General features: G+C 32.7%; 1 protein-coding gene across 1 annotated transcript in view; it reads left to right on the top strand.

Moving 5' to 3' along the window:
* The window catches only part of LOC149410399 (uncharacterized), an 892,605-nt gene that overhangs the window by 736,950 nt on the left and 137,643 nt on the right, over positions 1 to 18,012 (top strand). The window contains 2 exon segments of the mRNA XM_089648756.1: positions 15,543 to 15,624; positions 16,143 to 16,229. Coding sequence (XP_089504882.1) covers positions 15,543 to 15,624; positions 16,143 to 16,229 — 169 coding nt within the window.

Below are 18,012 nucleotides of genomic sequence, written 5' to 3'. Positions count from 1 at the left end.
GAATTTTGGTACATCTAACCTGGTATAGCGGCGATTTTCTCCCGAATTGGATTCCTTCAGGTAGCCCCCTGATTCTCAAATCAGGTCAGCGAGAGAGAGGATGTGTGCAGGGAATATCTTTCGCAGTTTCTTCACTGAAACCAGATGTCTCCCAGATCTGTTTCTTCCGTTAATTCTTGCAATTGAGGTTCAATGAATTTTTTCCAATATGGAAACATAACATTGAGCATTGACAAGCACGGTAGGCTTATTATCCTCAAAAAAATAAAGCCCAAAAACCCCAAATTTTGAAATTACACACGGTCATTTTTGGAGAGTGAAGAGGTCAATCGTAAAGTTGCCTTGGGTTATTTTCAGCCCAGTACTGAAACATTTGTTGATTCACTGAAATCCACAGAGATAGAAGTGACGAAGTGAAGGCGACAAAAATACGGCCATTTTCAAGAAACTTTCGGATGGCGACCAAACTATGGTAACGACTGAAAACGGCACGACCCTCCCGACACAATGAGACCCCCACCACACGGAATGTACCGGCCCTTCAAAACAGCACTGTCTGTTTTGCTGCACCCCGTATAAATTGTTTCTTACTAAACGTTGAACCATTTATGAGTTCACATAATTATGTTATAATGTGACAAACAGCTCTATCACTATCATTTTGAATTGCTTGGTACTTAAATATTCTATTAGAGAGTGTAGAATGTTACAACAGTCAGGAATATCTATTAACGCCGTTATTCTTGTTTTAATTGCATAATTAAGCTGGTGACAATCAGGGAAGTATAAACACTTAGATGTTAATGGCGGTTGGATTGCTGTATCATAATTCCGTCCCTTATCCGCACAGTAAATCCCTTTCTAATTAACTCTACCTGTAAACTTAGGAATACTCAACCTGCGATCCATGCGCCTCCATTCAACAATAAAGGGTCGCAATAACATGTACCTGGCAGCCTTTTATCAGCGATTGAGAACTTGTTTGATGAAAATGTGCATGGAGGCATTGATGTATTATATTTAGATGAGACAAGAAGCAAAAAATAGGTTTAGCGTTTTTACCTCCAATTGACATCCAATTCTCCCAACGCTATAACTAAAACTACCGAATCCGGTCTACGAGCACGGTTTATGGCGTTCTAATAGTGGAACGTTTCGACGAGATATTAGTCTCTAATTGTAGCTATATGCATAGGGACTCCATCGAAGACATAGTCAAGCCTCTCAGAAGCTGGGCGCACTGTACAGGACTCGCACACATTTTGATACTTAACAACTGCAGACCCTGCAAATACAATTTGCAAATGCGCCCCATTTTTGAATTTTTCTTCTGGTCTGGAGCATAAAAATTCCTGAAAAAACCCTTGACTCGTACGGTCCGTTTGGTAGATTCCTCTGTCATAGCAAATGGATTTTTATATTTAGAGCACAAGCGTCAGGCAGGTATGCTGTACTTGTTCCATTGGTATAACAATGGAAGATGCTCCGACGAACTAGCGTCTACGACTTGTCGCTTTTTCTTCGGTCGCTTCTTCGACTCGTTCTTGAGATCAACAGCTCGGCTGTGAAACGATATGTCGGCCTCTTTGTTTCCTTCTTCTTGTAACATATGCTTCTTCAAGATCCATGTTTACTCCTTTCTGTCCTCAAAAATATGCTCTATACAGCATCCCAAATATTACATAGACCCCCATGGCCTCCAGTAAATATTAAAAAAATGTAATTTTGAATGCCGGGCAAGTTCCGACCGTCTGGAATTAGTCAGACTATAACATCTCCAATTTTGGTATATTGTGAGGCTAAAGGAAGTGGGAATGGGAAGGAGACGGGGAAGAAGAATGTTGGGAAGATCTGCCACGTAACAAGCAAAATAGTGAGAAAAATACATTCTCTTCTAAGGACATCCAGGTTACTAGTTACTACCATTCGATTCTAAAGGAGTAAAGCACTCGAATCTCGGGTCCGAATTCCGGCGCGCGCAAGTAAATTTGATTCAACTGAATTATCTTACTTCACATTGAACTCATGTAAAATAATACATAATATAGTTGTTGCACGTTCCAGAGCGGCAGATACTCTCAGTATCGCCCCGATTAAGAACCTCCATTAAGAATTGAAAAGTTGCTTGAAATGGCTTTAGGGGTGTTTGTTGACCATATTGAATAACCAGTTACTTCCCTACCTTTCTCTTCCCCTCCTCATACCATCACAACATACAACAATCGGGGAAGCCACGGGCTCACTAGCTCTGGTTAGGGAGGAGTAATTGGGACTCTTTTGCGGTATTATTTTATAAAGGCCCTGTTGGACTTTTACAGAACGATTATAAACTAAAATGAAAATGACAGTAAAACAAACATAATGAAATATTTAAAAAATAAAGCATAAAAAAATATACATGTTATGTTATTATTAAGTAAATTCCACTTTAAAGAACCCTTGAAATTTATATAATGAGTAATATATGATTACTCTTTATTTTCATCAATTAAAAAGTGCTAAACTAATTTGGATTTAAACGTGTCAAAATTTAAATCAAAAATATCCGCCACATCTATAAGTTCATTGTCCAGTCTATGCATCATATTTTAAACGAAGTTATTGCTGTGAAATAATATATTCCATCTTGTATGCTTCGAAGGTACATGTACTAACGAAAAATTTAACACAAAAAATTATAAAACGATTACAATCAAAAAGCATACATATCAACTATGACATCTGGCTTATAAGGTCAAGGTTCTCCAACCATTAGATAAAACATCAAATTTTCAAAAGGGTAAAAGTGTTTTGCGTTAATTTTATAAAGTTAATTCAGATAACATTTTTAAGTGTTCGTGCTTTTATCTCACAGTATAAAAACTTGTTTCCAACAAATGCTTCGACATTAATTTGTAAATATTCAAATACCGTAATTCGTATTTATAATGAACGCCGAATTGTAGTAAATTTCGCTAGTTTTGTTTTGTTTTAAAATAATATTTTCTTTGTTTTGAACAACGCCAACGTGTGACATTTCAAAAATATAACGCTGTGGGTGTTACCACATAAAATTATAGTTCATAATGGTGAAGTTCTTCTCGAGAGGTGTTTTAAATGTCACTGGAGTCGTAAATAATGTACGCGAATCCGTTTGTGGTTTTATTCACAAAGTAATGTAATGAATACTTTACACAAATATTGGGTTGCTGTGGTTAACACTTAGAATTGGAACGAGATTCTGACTTACCCTTAGATTTTGGTGTAAGTATTGCTGCAAATCGATATTATATGTGATGACTTCACAAGCTTCACTGAGGGAACATGTTCACCGCACAGGTTTTCTTAACAGACTGGTAATTTACTCTAAATTGTTGCAATGTCACTGATGTAGGTATGTACTCCACACTGTCAGACAGAAACAGGTAATTAGGTGAAGGAATACAGATACATATGTTAACGGGAGATGCATTCAACGGTGTCAAAGTCACCTTTCGCATTAAACCTAATAATTTTAGTTGTCGGTGCATGTAAACGTCTTCTTTTGAAAAATAAAGAGGATTTTGTAAATAAGTTCTGATTCACAAATCTTGCAATTTAATTACGAAAAGATTCATAATTCTTACTTTCAATTTCGTAAATAAAATTGAGTTTTTCACTTCTTTCACTATCAACCGTTGTAAAAAGTTAATAATTATAATACACAAAGAAATTTCTGCAATTTCTTATAGACAGTAAGATCGAACAATATGATTTATGCAATCATTTTATGAATTTATGATTTAATTTTATGATTTTTGTGAATTTATTCGAAAGGTGTCTGAAAAAGGCACTACAGATTGATCAAAGCTCTAAGTCAGTAGTGGTTCGTGGTCGTTCTTAAATGTGAATTCGATCAGAGTTGAAAGAATCGATAACACACGACACATATACACGATCCAAAGCTACATTGATGTTCCCTTACCACATTAGTTAATATATAGGAGCACGCAAAAATGAGATTCATCACCTTGGCGTGATTTTCGAAGCAAATCTCTCAATAAAATCTAACATTGTCTCCCGCGCCAACAAAATGCTTGGATTTGTTCTTCGAAATGCGAGACCATTTACTAACGGAATCGCAATACGATAACATATATTATGAAGCCCTTGTTCGCAATATTCTGGAATATTATTTGGGCCCCTTCTAAACAAAATCATATCTTAGAATTAGAAAAAGTACAAGAGAGGTTATCTATATATGAGAGAATTTACGTATTATTCATAACTTTGATCAATTCCTATATCCATCCTTGTTAATAACAGGAATGATCGATTTCAACACCTTAGAAGCCCGCTGAAAAATATTTTTTAGGTAAACCAGGTTAATCCACTTATCTTGAAAGAGGTTTACTTATATGTGCCCAACAACTACACTCGTAGGTGATCACGTGCACTTTCATACTCCCAAAGCAAGGACTTCTGCCTATTAGAACTCGCCAATCAACATAGCGATTCAACTGCTTAAGAGGAAGCTACAAGCCAAAAATTTGTATATTCTTGGTATACCTTATATCGTAGGTAATAGGCATTAAAATCGCTTGACAAACGGACTCTAGAAACGTTCGATTTCAAGCACATAACTGGTTTTTATTTATTTTGTAAATAATTTTATAAGAAAGCAAAAAAATTAATCAAGTGAAACTGTCACAGATAATCTTAGCTATAATACTGAATTTTTAAAAGTTGTTTCCTTTATGCGTTCATACATTTTTATAGAAAAAATATATTTTTTAGTAGTTTGCATTTATATTTTGAATTAAGTAATTTATTTTTTTATTTGTGTTCTACTCAAGCAAAACATTAGGAAAATCTTCAATTAAACTAAATGCATATTTTTTGGTTTTCATAATGTACAACAATTCGTTATGAAGATTAATCAAAATAGTGATTTGGCATTAAGCTTCGCCTTAAGGATTCTGCGTTGACCATCGACTTTTCCATCTTCGCTTACAGACAAATCAGCAACTTTCTTTTGACGTATGTCACAGAATAGTACAAATGCTCCAAGACCTTTTATACTTACAGGTACTTCAAATGTGTGATCTTCTCCGTCATTTTATGGAGAACATTCAATATCATTGACTTTTCTATCGTTGTTTATTAGATTTGCAAATGCTAACATGTGGTGCAAAAGAGCAAAAACTTAAATTCCATATCAATAATGCATGTGCATTCACTTTGCATTGCTTTAGTCTGAAATATTAAGCGATCCGAGTTGTAACAGTTTTACTTTATTGTCACGTGTACGATTTTTAAACTCTAATCATAGAAAGGCACGTGCCTTACACCTTATGAGACTAGAAAAGAAAGAAAATACATCGATACAAAACCTGTTAAGCAATAACAACGTTAAAATATGCACTGCTAAAATATTTTATTAGTACAGCTAATTATAAGACCGCGCTACAAATATTTGGAGCACGGCCCGGCCTAATGGATGGACCTATAGTTGAACTTGCCCTAGCAGGCCTATAAAATTGATCTATCCGTGGGGTTTATTTTCATAATTTCTGATGAATGCATTAACAAAATCTTAGATGTTTCTAGACGAAAACCGCGGGAAGTTACCGATTCATCGTCTAGAAAAATAAAATTTAAAGTACTGTTTTTATTAATCTTAAATTTAAATAACTTAATCCGTAGGTATCGATTTAAAAAATATGCATCATCGTTACGAATTTGTTGAAATTAATTAATAATGTGAACCTTGAGCAAACCGCCGTTATTAGAGTCTAATGTAGTGCTCTGCAATAGTTGCCAATTTGTCCGGTTGGCCGAGTTTACACGCTTAAAGCATGTTTGTTGATTTTAATGTATGCAATTCACTCCACAATGCACATGTTTGTGTGCTCCTTTACAGCAGCCGCCACTGCCTGAAGTGTTGATCTTCTATGTATTTAAAAGATTCCCGACCCCTTTCTCAGACCATATATAAATCACTCGGCTATTCTTGAAGCGTTTCCTCCCTAATCTACGTCCTTTGTTCGTCTAATATGATTTTGTCTTTGAATAATGGAGGCCGCCTTCATTTTCTCCTCTCCCCGTACTTCTACCTAGTTACACTTCTTATGGAGTCTGGCCTCTTTAGCCAAGATTACCCCGGATAAATCATTAAGGACAAAGGCAATGCGCTATTTGAGAAGGAATAGTTAACACAAAAGGGATTCTTATTAAAAAAATATATCTGAAGTGAAATCTACACTATGTCAATAAAGAAATTATTCTGAAAGCGCATAGAACAATTGTCGAACCACACTTAGTACGGGTTTATTCGGAGAATTTGAACAATTCTTCAAATTTCGAAGATAATTTTCAAGTTCTGTTATTATTTCGGTTATGTCAAGCAACTTGTCTATAATGACATGATAACAGAACTTGAATAGGACTTTCACAGAACGTTGAAATTTGATGAAGAAACCCTTCCTTAGACTACTGTTTTAGGATTCTCTCTCTCGTTGTAATGTAGGTGGCTTAAAAAGCTCCAAATAATCCAGAATAAAGCAATGAGACTAATTTTAAAGTATAATTAATTTAAAATCAACTCAGAAATATCGCCAAAATGCATGTCTTATTTTATTTTGTGATGTTCAAACACAAATATATACAAGTTTTCTTATCATAATCTAAAGAACTTAATTTGACAGAAAAGAAAAAATGTACTACTGTTTCAAATGGCAAGCTGTGTTATACTCCCAGTATTGACAGCATGTATAATATTTCCAGATGATCAAATTTTCAAACCAAACACATCATTTTGGGTTACTTCACCTGAATTCATTATTCATGCGTGTCAAAACTCAGAATATCTCAACTCAACAAATCTGTAACAACAATACTTACATTTAATAAATTGTCTCTCCCTTTGCATTTGTCCCCACATTCAGTTTGTTTAAATCTCTGTTTAAAAAGTTGAAAGTGAAAAGTTCAACAGATCTGTCAGGAAAATAATAATGAACAATGTTTGGTTAAGCTTGCCTCGAGTTGGTTTGTGAAGGGAAGTCTGTGGATCGATGCGCGATGGGGTGAAATGACAAAACGGTTTCAGGGAATTGTATTTTCTAATAGACAAATTTATATTTCAATGTTTCTGTATGAAAAAAGTAAAATTTGGACATTCCTAACACAACTTTTTTCGTCGTACTTTTTATTTTACACAATATTTTCCCAAAAATATTGTCTTTTGTCAAGTCATCAGAAATTTTATTGTGTTAGTTAAAAACATTGTTCGAATCCTCGTAAATTGTGTTTAAATAAGTTTGTTTAGAACCAAATGATTTACCCGGTTTTTTTAAACGCACTTTTCTAATAATTGGTTTTAAAATGTACTCTGTTGACAAAACAACATTGTTCATGAAACGCGAATGAGTTATGTAAGATTGATATTACGTTTTTGTTAATACTTATTCTAATAACCAATTCACTATTATATTAGTATAATTTAATATTTTTACTATTATTTGTGTTTTTGGCAGTTTTAATCTATTAATAATGTAATTTTGGAAATAATGTTTTAGTCATCGGAAAAGCGATTTTTTTTCTGACATATTATTTTTTTAATTAACGTTTATGGCGTGAATTTAAATTATTATTTTTATTTATTTATTCCGCGAAAGAGATGCTGTTTTATAACGTAAATGCCTTCTGCATATGTAGTTATACACAATTTTTTATTTTATTTTATTTCATATTTATATGTCAGTTTTTTTTATATTCTCTGGTATTTATTATAATAATTTTGAATAATATGATCGAGACAAAAAGTGAAGAGACAATGTTGCTATTTTTTTAAATAAAATAACTGTTATTTTTAATTCGCTGAAATTTCTCTACCTTGTGAATCTAAATGTCTGTTTTAAATTTTCTTAAACTTTTTTAATACTTAAAATTAAAATAATGCAATTTTTAAATATTAAAATAGATTTCAAATACAAAAATCTAACAGGTAATTTTATGTAGTTTCAAAATGAAGAAATAGATAGAACATTTAAAATTACAAAATTAGATGCAAAATTATTATTATTTCAAGTTTACACAATAGATAAACAACAACATACACGGTCATTTATCAATTGAATAAAAATTTTACCTCGTCTTTTAGTAAGACCGTAAGTGTGTGGCAAGGTTTACTCCGTAAAATCGTTGTATTTATCTTTATTTAAAAAAGAAAAAAAATTGCCAAATTCAAAAGGGTTGGTATTAATTACCAGTTGAAACAAACAAACAAAAGCACTGTCTGTGGATAAACTACGAGAAGCTGCAACACTTCAGGCTTCCTAAGACAAATTTATCGGCAACCAAAACAATATTTATTATAAAGGTTTTAAAATGGTCAATAAACTAACTTCAAATATGAAAGAAGGTCTTGCAGTTTTTCATGTGTTACGTCCCAATGTCGAGAAGTCCAAATATTAGTACGCAGGTTTACATTAGTTCAATATAATTTTAGTAGTTTTAGAATAGGTAGATAAACACTAGTTATAAAACGCTAAATTTTATAGCTAACAATATATTTTTGTAAAGATGTCTTAAACTTTTCCACAACAATATCTACCCCTACCAGTTGGTATAGGTTATACCACCCTAAGGGACAGCGTAAACTACCCTACAAACTAAGAGCCTCCTGGGTGTGGTGGTGATGTTTTCCCGGAGACCAGAGGAGGGCCTGGTGGAAAGGCTGTTTGCTCCGGTGCCGGAGAGACCTTCCGCCATCTTAATTATGGAGGAAATCCACAACCGAGCGCCCTCTGTATTTGTATTTTTCTCGATTGGTTGAGTATCGTAGGGATTGAACAGACTTATTTTGAAGAGTTGTGTATTTTATCCAGGATTATTGATTTGATAAGAAATAGCTAGCACTGAAAATAGAGTGAAACATAATGAGGATTTTTTTTAATACATCTATTTAAATTTTATTTTCTTTTCTTGTTTGAATTAACAAAATGTAATCTTGGAAGTGAAAATTACCCACTTCCCGACATCTGATCGAGCTGAAACTCGGCAGATATACTCGTTGTTGATGTGATGACAATGCTTTCTATCTTTGGTGGCAATCATGTACACACACGCAGACTTTTACTCATTTCTCTGGAATCTGATAACATTACAGAAGTTAATATACGAAATAAATTTCGGTCCTACCCGATCGGCGTTTGTCGAGGTTGTTAGAGATGTCGACTCCAGTTCCTGGGTAGGAAAGTTTATTCCTCAGTCAAACCAAGTGTCTTTTTTTTGGTTTCGAAGTTTTAAAAGAAGTTTTAAAAGAAGTTTTAAAAGACGTTTTAAAATAGATGTACTGAATGTTTTTATGGGTTGATTTTTAAAATACATACTTTATAAATATGTTCCAATTTCTCTTTATGCTGCAGGTTTAATATGTTGACCGGTCGGTGGCTGAGTTGACATCGCGTTTGGGTCCCACTCAGGCGTAGTGTGTTCAATTTCTCGACTGGCTAAATCCTCCATAACAACATAAGCAACATTTTCCGTTGACTGTGGTGGTAGTAGGAGATTTTCAAATATTGTCAGGTTATTCGTAACCCGGGAATGTATTTATTTATTTTTAAAAATAATTAATTATTTATAATGTTGTACAGACTTAACAGGTAAATGTTCGCTCTCTACGTATCGATTCTTTAAATCAGGCAGCTCGTAATCGCTGTCAAATTTACATACATTGGTCGAAGTTCTAATTATATAATTTCAAATGCCAAACGTCAAAAGTCGTTCCACTCGAACAGTGAGTGGGTTGAAACACTCGTTGTTCGAGTCGAATGACTTGGTCGAGAATCGAGGCCCCGGAATAACAAAAAATGATTTTAAAACAAGTGTAAACAATTTTAAAACCAAAAGGTCAAATAATATCAAATAAAATAGTTTAGGACGGGTTGTTTCGGAGAATCTGAACAATTCATCAAATTTCAACGTTCATTTTCAAGTTCTGTGAAAGATTTTTTCAAGTTCTGTTTTTATTTCAGTTTTGTCGAGCAACTAGCCTACAATGATATAAAAACAGAACTTGAATAAGTCTTTTACAGAACCCGAAAATGAACGTTGAAATTTGATGAATTGTTCAAATTCTCCGAAACAACCCGTCCTTAGTGTTTCTTACAAAGAAAGTCTTTCAAGAGAAATGTTATGTTTCGCAAAAAGCAAAATAAAAATAGTTTTAATGAGTACTTGTTTCCATTTTCAAACTTTGATTCAGTCTTACAATTGGTCTGCTATTAGACACGGGTGAGAAATTGATTTTACCATGATTTCTTGGAATTTTACCTTCTTGCTCATAATATATAATACGGGAGATAAGAATGGGTTTGTTGAAAACGTTACTTACAATAACTTGCATGCGTACTGTGTACACCAGCCATAATACGACAGTATTACTGGTTGATAGATGTTTAAACAGCCCAATATCCAACATATTATGATCGTAGTACGTGGACTTTGTTAACAATCTGGTTGATTTGATGAAAAAAAACAATCCGTCGCACAATGAAAATGTAAAAAAGCAGTAATACTTGTTTACAGCACTATTGGAGAAATATTTTAAATCAAAAGTGAAAGAACCCTAAACTCTTTTGTACCCAATATATTTAATAAACTGCCAATGACAATTCAAAATAATATCATTTGTACTGCTAAAGTGAAATACAATCTAAGAAAATGGCTATTCGATACTGTTGATTTATATTGATGCCCTACTGAAGCTCTTGTTTTGCTAAGAATTGTAGTTGTGTAATACATCATATACCTACCTATATCTGTTAAACTATTGATCTGACTGTTTATTAGAACTTGGTTGTTATTTAATGCTTATACTGCTATTTATATTTATACCAATCTGTTAATTTAACATATCATTATCTAGAACCGATTCGATTTTTCTTTTCAAATTTTCGTTTAAGAATCACTAAAATTGTCTTTAATAATTGAATATTACAATTTGAGGTGTTACTCAATAATTTATTCTAAAAATTAAAATATATTATCATTATTATTACTACACCTATATACCGTTTTAAATGTACCATGTAATTTCATAAAATTTCGTCAATACAAATACAAAATACATACAAATTATCCGACTTCCCGACAGCATTTTTAAGAAATATAACGTACAATATGCCAGAGACTTTAAAGGTAAAGTATCTACCTATTTACAAATGTTGTGATTTCCGAATCATGTTTTTTTGTACCTGTGCAAGGAGTACTGCTAACAGGACAACTGGTACGACTAATAATGTAATAATTACATATATTATACTCAACACGGACTATTTCTCAGGCGGTTTAATAAGCAACAGAAAGACAGTTGTTTACAACTTTAATTGTATTCCCGCAATGGCAGTTAAAGCCAGGGGAGACCAACCTTACCATCGAACACTCGTTATTAAAAATTTGATCTAAACATATGATTTAATGAGAAATATTATTCAATAAGTTAGCAGTATCTACACGGTAAGATGTAATATACTTTACTTATTGCAAACAGATTTTTTTTAAATAATTGCCACAATTCAACATGGAATTTCTCAAGAAATTTCGGAATCCTTCAGAGGTATTTTAAATGTGCTACGAATTTCTTATTTTTGGATTTGTCATAAAAACAAATAGGTACTTTTTTAGAAACTAGACAAAATTGTAAAAGCTTAGTAATAAACATGAAAATATTAAAAAAAACTTACTTAAACATTTTCACAAGTCCCTAATTTTGAAAGAATTGAATATTTATAAAAAACAAAAATCTCTTATGTTATAAATACAGATAAATTAGTTTTGGCTGTTTTTAAAATCAATTATTTATTAATTTGTTTATTTACGGTACAATTACCTTTAAATACCCAATAAAACATATTTTGCAAAAATAAAGGATTACAAACAATTATACAGTGTAGACAAATTAATAAGATAACCAGAAATTTTAACAATATAAAGTGTATTAAATTTTTAAATTTTGCCTATGTAAGAAGTCAACTTGAGTACAATTCTCCTGTCTGGAACCCACATTATAATATACATGTACAAGCAGTTGAAAGAATACAAAACAAATTCTTAAGTTTTATGAATTTTAAAATGGGTATTCCAGCAATTATGTTGAACTACAACACTCTGTTAAATTATATGAATATGCTCAAATTGTCAGACAGAAGAACTGTTCCTGACTTGGTATTTCTATGTAAAATTCTAAATGAACGAAGTCAGTGGACATCTTCAAAGTATGTTTAAACAAATATAAATGTTGTAGAAGCAATACAGTTTTCTACATTAAACAATGTATACTTCTTAATATTCTCATGAATTCCCCGAAAAAGGGCGTTAGTAAATAAATAAATAGAAGAATGAAAATACTACAATTAAACATTCACAATGGAATCATCATATTCAGAAAAATAAACTTTATCTTTCACATATTTTAAACAGTTGAAAATACCAAATTCTGTGTTTTTGATTTGTTCATTTTTTAGTGTAATGTTTTCTTTCTGTCTTGTATGGCATTAATAAGAGAATCAAGAACGTTATCACAAAAGAGATATAAATCGTGTTTAAAAAAATCTATTACAATTGACTACAAAAGTAAATAATTTAAACAATGTATTTATTAACTTAAATGTTTTCCATTCAATACCCCTGCCTCCCCCCTGCCACGTACAAGCAAACTAATAAGTGTCTCCGTGGCGCAACTAATTACTACCCACTTACAGTCACCGCCTGTAACGCTGTGACATTGTCGCACCCCATCCCTATCCCGCCACTGTGCCTGTCACTGCAAGGACCCCAGTGTAGCCAGTCACTAGTTGTTCATGTTTCCTGTCACTTACTCCGCACTTTCTGTCAACGAGATGGCGGCTGTCATTCGTGTGTATTTCTAAAGCCAATGAACTGAAAATCCCTAGATGTGTAGATCCCTTTAACTACGTACATTTAAAACTTACCAACATATTTTTAACCACAGTCGATCGATAAAACCCTAACATAACCCTACATTTATTATTTTTTTACCTATTTTATATTATAGAAACAAACAGTAAATTGGTTACAGCGATGAAACAATTTACAGATATTAAATATTTCTTGGTGGGTACTTATGATATGTTTCTTTGTAATTTCAGATAAATATGTGGTATGTACGAATATTCAATAATTTCCGAGTGACGTGTGCAGTGTATAGGTGTTCGTTCGTATGTGTGAGTAGTGTGTATATGTATTCGTATTGAACCGTTAATAATATTATTGACATGATGCTACTTATAAATTTAGGCAGTAAATCCGAAAAAAAGCCGATGTTAAAATTAAAACAAATATTATTGAATTTATGAAGATCAACACGATATTGACTATATCTGTCATCAGTTATCGATATTTGCGAGCACATTACAAGTCTACACATTTAACAAGACATGAAAACATACTACATAAACACAATATATTTGTACACGATATGGCAAGCAATCCATTAGCTACGAGGGAGGTAATTTACAAAATTGTTTTCCAGACGACATTAACCATTAACCAGGTAGGTACTGGACAAATACTTCCCACATTACATTAAGCATTTATTTTACCGGACAGAAGCTGCTGTATTCCCACTTAAAGGCTATAGTAGAATTCTAAAATAATAAAATAGTCCCGAATGCATAAGAAAACATTTTTAAAAAGTTTTTTTGGTTAGGTACTCTAAATATATGCTTACATGCCTATCAAAACTCATTTGAAAGACTCCCACAGTTTATTGTACCCTGATATTGGTTAGAAAATAATAAGTTAGATACCTGTATTTAAAAAAAAGTTATTTCTTAAATTTGGAAAAACCAATTTTGTTATTTCTTATTTATTTCCATCATTTCACATTGTTTATACTCACAAAAACTCAGTTCTGAGATAATCACTGTATTGTGTTTTTTTATACTTCAATCAGCTATAAATTCTTGATAGAAAATATCTGATATAAAAATCTCAGTAACTGAAGAAAGTGACTTTTTCCAGTCAAGCAGCTTTACTTTTTCTATGTAATATAATGATATTCAAACCTCAATTTTGCCAAAAAATAAGCTAGTGATATGCCATACTGAAGATTGTTTGATGAACTATGAAACTTAATTAACTTTTCGGGATCCGTAATCCCACATAGGCCCCAGCAGCGTTTTATGCGAAAAATGATTTTAGATAAGTAATTCAACTATTTTTTTCAAAGGGTCTTTCAACTGTATATTCTTGACGTAAATTTTACTTATTTTATAAATTTGAATACCAAGTCATTTATTTATTTATTAATTTTCGGGAAATCGACAGTTCAATTCAATCGACAAAAATTTATACAAAACAAAAGATTATATAAAACGAAAAAATTACAAAACAAAACATCTATCAATACATTTATAGCCATGGAAAGAGTTTGTAGATATAAATCAAATCATAATAGAAATATAAACAACAGAGACGTAACATTATTCACAAACCATCAGAGAAATATTCTTTTATGGACCTCTTGTATTTGGTAAGTTTGCAACTGAAAATATCCACCTTGGATAAAACACTATTGTAATTATTGCATTGTCTGTTCAGGCAAGAATTCTGCTTAGAGTTCGTTTTGCATTGATCCACCCTGAACAGGACAGAAGAGCGTGTTGAACGCGCAGGTACATTGAATTGAATCTTATTTATCATGTTTCCATATCCTAGAAGAGGCCTTGTAAGAATTCTGATCTGAATTTGCGGAACCAAGAACGTACGTTATAATTTACGCGTTTGTAGATGGCGTACCTACATACGTAGTATGAGTATAAATAAATAGTTTTGTGTTTATTAAAAACTCAATTCTTTCAAGAATGACATTCAATTACAATATTGTATCGATGATTCAATACATTATTGAATTTCTAATATGGTTTCTAGAATGAAGTTCCTTTTTTAGTTTTTGTTTTACCATAACCATTTCCTTATGCGTTATATTTTATTATTGTTATTATTTCATAAATCATGTGCGACTGCCAGAATACGGGAATTAGCCTAGTGTGGTAGTTAAGAAAGTCATCAAAATTGTTAATTTTTTTATATTTATAAAATAAAATAAAATATTGTATTTGTATGCCTTTCTTGAAAGTATTGAGTTTTTTTACTGACAAAACTGTTTTTTTTATATTCATTTTGCGTAATTACGGGCGCAAACAAATAATTTTTCTTAACATTGCTAAGCAATACCTTGCAAAAATCATATTTAAAAAAAATAATTAAATAGCGCCATCTATGAACACGTAGAACATAACGAGCGTCTCGTTTTACTTCAATCACTGTATTTAAATAACAGAAACATCCGTTCTTAGTTGATGTAGGCTTCATGATAACAGATCGGTTTTTCGATTCGTTTTTGTGGAGCGAGCTACCGGCATCCGTTTTTCCTCCTTTACACCCACTACACAACAATGCCCAACCGGGTGGTGATATAGTTCCCCTGTATTCACGCTGTATAGACAAATAAATTAAATTGACATTTTTCCGTTTAATGTTATTTGTTTTACCAACAGATGTCAGCTCACGGCGTGGTAGTGACAGGAGCGGCGCATGCGCATCTCTTGGCGCAAAATGGTGGCCAAGCGCATCTCATTGGTAAGGAAACACCCCTTGTTTAATTCATTTTAAAGCTAGACTTAAAGTATTGGTAAATATACAGGAAATAGGAACACGCTTAGCACCTTTAATATTAAAAAAAAACACTTTCTATCAGTTAGGTTACAATTAGAAGTAAGTATTTCAGTTTCCGAAAATGGAAAATAATTCATTTTAGTCTTTTCTTCACACCATTTTTCGTCATAATAATTAAATTTTGTTTTTTTATGTTAGTTTTTTATTTATGTCTTAGTTAAGTATAAACTGGCAATATAAGAAACAATTTATAGGTTCATTTTTAATATTTATAATGCAGTTGTTATAATTTTTATAGTTTATTTAGTTATAATTTATAATAATTAATGCAGTATTATTACGGCATTATTATATTTATTTATTATTATTGTGTAACTACAACAAAGTATTTTTAAAACAAAACAATTAAGCGTGTCCCTATTTTTTTTATATTAACCTTATCATTTTCTACTTTTTCTTAATGCATCGTTAATATTTTCCAGGCGGCCCTGGTGACCAAGTGGTAAGCGGCGCCCTACACCCGGCCCTGCGCGGGCTCAAACCGTCTGCCCTTCATTCTGTTCCATCAGGTTAGTAAACATAAACATAGTTACCCTTTTCTTGTTTGGATATTATTATTGAATCATTAATTGAACATCTCCCAGTGAAAATATAAAAGAAACACATAATTTTTAAAAGGTAACGGTCGCATCTGAAATTTGAACACAGATATTGTAGTTTTACCGGGACTGGCATCTCTACCAATTGACCTAATGAGTCATGGTCTAATGTACAATGATAAAAAATGATTACTGCTGATATTTAAAGCAAGTATTGGTCCAGCTGTCATTTCACCCATTTGTCTCGACGGAGCCAATATCAAAATCTGCATCGAAATAAAATGTTTGGGGCATGTTGTCACTGATGACCTCAATAATAAAACTGGCATAGAACGCCAAAGAAGAGTATTGAGCCAACATGCTCGTCAGGAGTTTCAACAAGTCCAGTCTTCCGGTGAAGAAGCAACTACTCCAGACGTATTGCATGAGCTTTTACACTAGCCAACTATGGACAAGGTACACCAGAAGGCGTCTTAAAAACCGAGTACAGTATAACCACGCACACAGGGCGCTGTTCGGCCTCCCTTGGCGATGCAGCGTCTCACAGCTGTTCGCAAAGGGAAAGGTGCGTGGATTTGCTGCCTTGATGACCCTAAACGAGTCAGGAGCTACCGGAGATCGGAAAATACTCTTGTCCAGGTCGTTGCCCAAAGGCAGAGCCCGTTCCTGCACCATAGATGGAGAATTTCCCTCAAGTCACTGTATTAAAAGTGCTAAATATGCTTACCATTTATATAATTTGAATTTAATATCATATAATTATTTATATGGCAAATAGAGTATTGCATTCACCGCTGTTCAGCGGAAATAAACAAACATCATTATTTTTAATATCAGTATTTTTTATCAATCTGACATTTTAATTTAAGAATTAAGTACTTAATTACTATTATCCTCAATTAAATCCCAAATTCGATTATTATTGCAAAGTATCACATATTTACAATCTAGATGGTGTCTTAGAAATACCTATCCGATTTTATTTATACGAGACATCTATTGACTTTTTCGATAAGTCTATTCTATTTAGTAAGAATATTCAATTTATTAGGCAAAACTTTATTCGGCTCATGAACTTCATTGTAATATTCAATCATTAAAGAAGATTATATCAACATATCTTAATGAAAATAAGAAACAGACAAAGACAAAGAAAAAAGGAAACGGGAAGGACTTTAACCCAGATCCTCTAATTTTATTCTCATATTCGACCTTCTCTGAAACGTAACACCTTTAAAAACTTATTTTTTAATATGAATACCGCAAAAGAGTCCCCAACTCCTACTAACCGTCTAGAGCAGGTGAGATTATGCCATCCACGATTGAAGTATGTTGTGAGGTTCAATTTTATGATGAGGGGAAGGAAATGGGAAGAATAAGGTGGGGGAGTACCTGGCTATTTATATCTGGTCACCAAACATGGTTGAAGCTATTTCAAGCAACGTTTCAATTCTGGGTAATGGTCGAACACCAGGGCTTTACTGAGAGTATCTTCCACTCTATAATGTGCCGCACGTATACTGCATGTTATATTTGATGAATAAATTATGAAATAACACAAATTAATCAAAATCAATGTACTTGCCACGGCGGCCGAGTGATATAAAGTCACGAAAAACTAGGGCGAAGCTTAATGCCAAATCACTGTTTTGTTTAATTTTTATAACGAATTGGTGAACATAAATAATAACAAAAAATATGCTTTAGATAAATTGAAGGTTTTCCTATCGTTTCGTTTCAGTAGAATACAAAT

Source organism: Hesperophylax consimilis, chromosome 28 (assembly GCF_061612785.1).
Source record: "Hesperophylax consimilis isolate HC1 chromosome 28, BYU_Hcon_1.0, whole genome shotgun sequence".
NCBI classification, from domain to species: domain Eukaryota; kingdom Metazoa; phylum Arthropoda; class Insecta; order Trichoptera; family Limnephilidae; genus Hesperophylax; species Hesperophylax consimilis.
The sequence above is the reverse complement of the archived record's forward strand: the minus strand, read 5'-3'. Positions and strand labels throughout refer to the sequence as shown.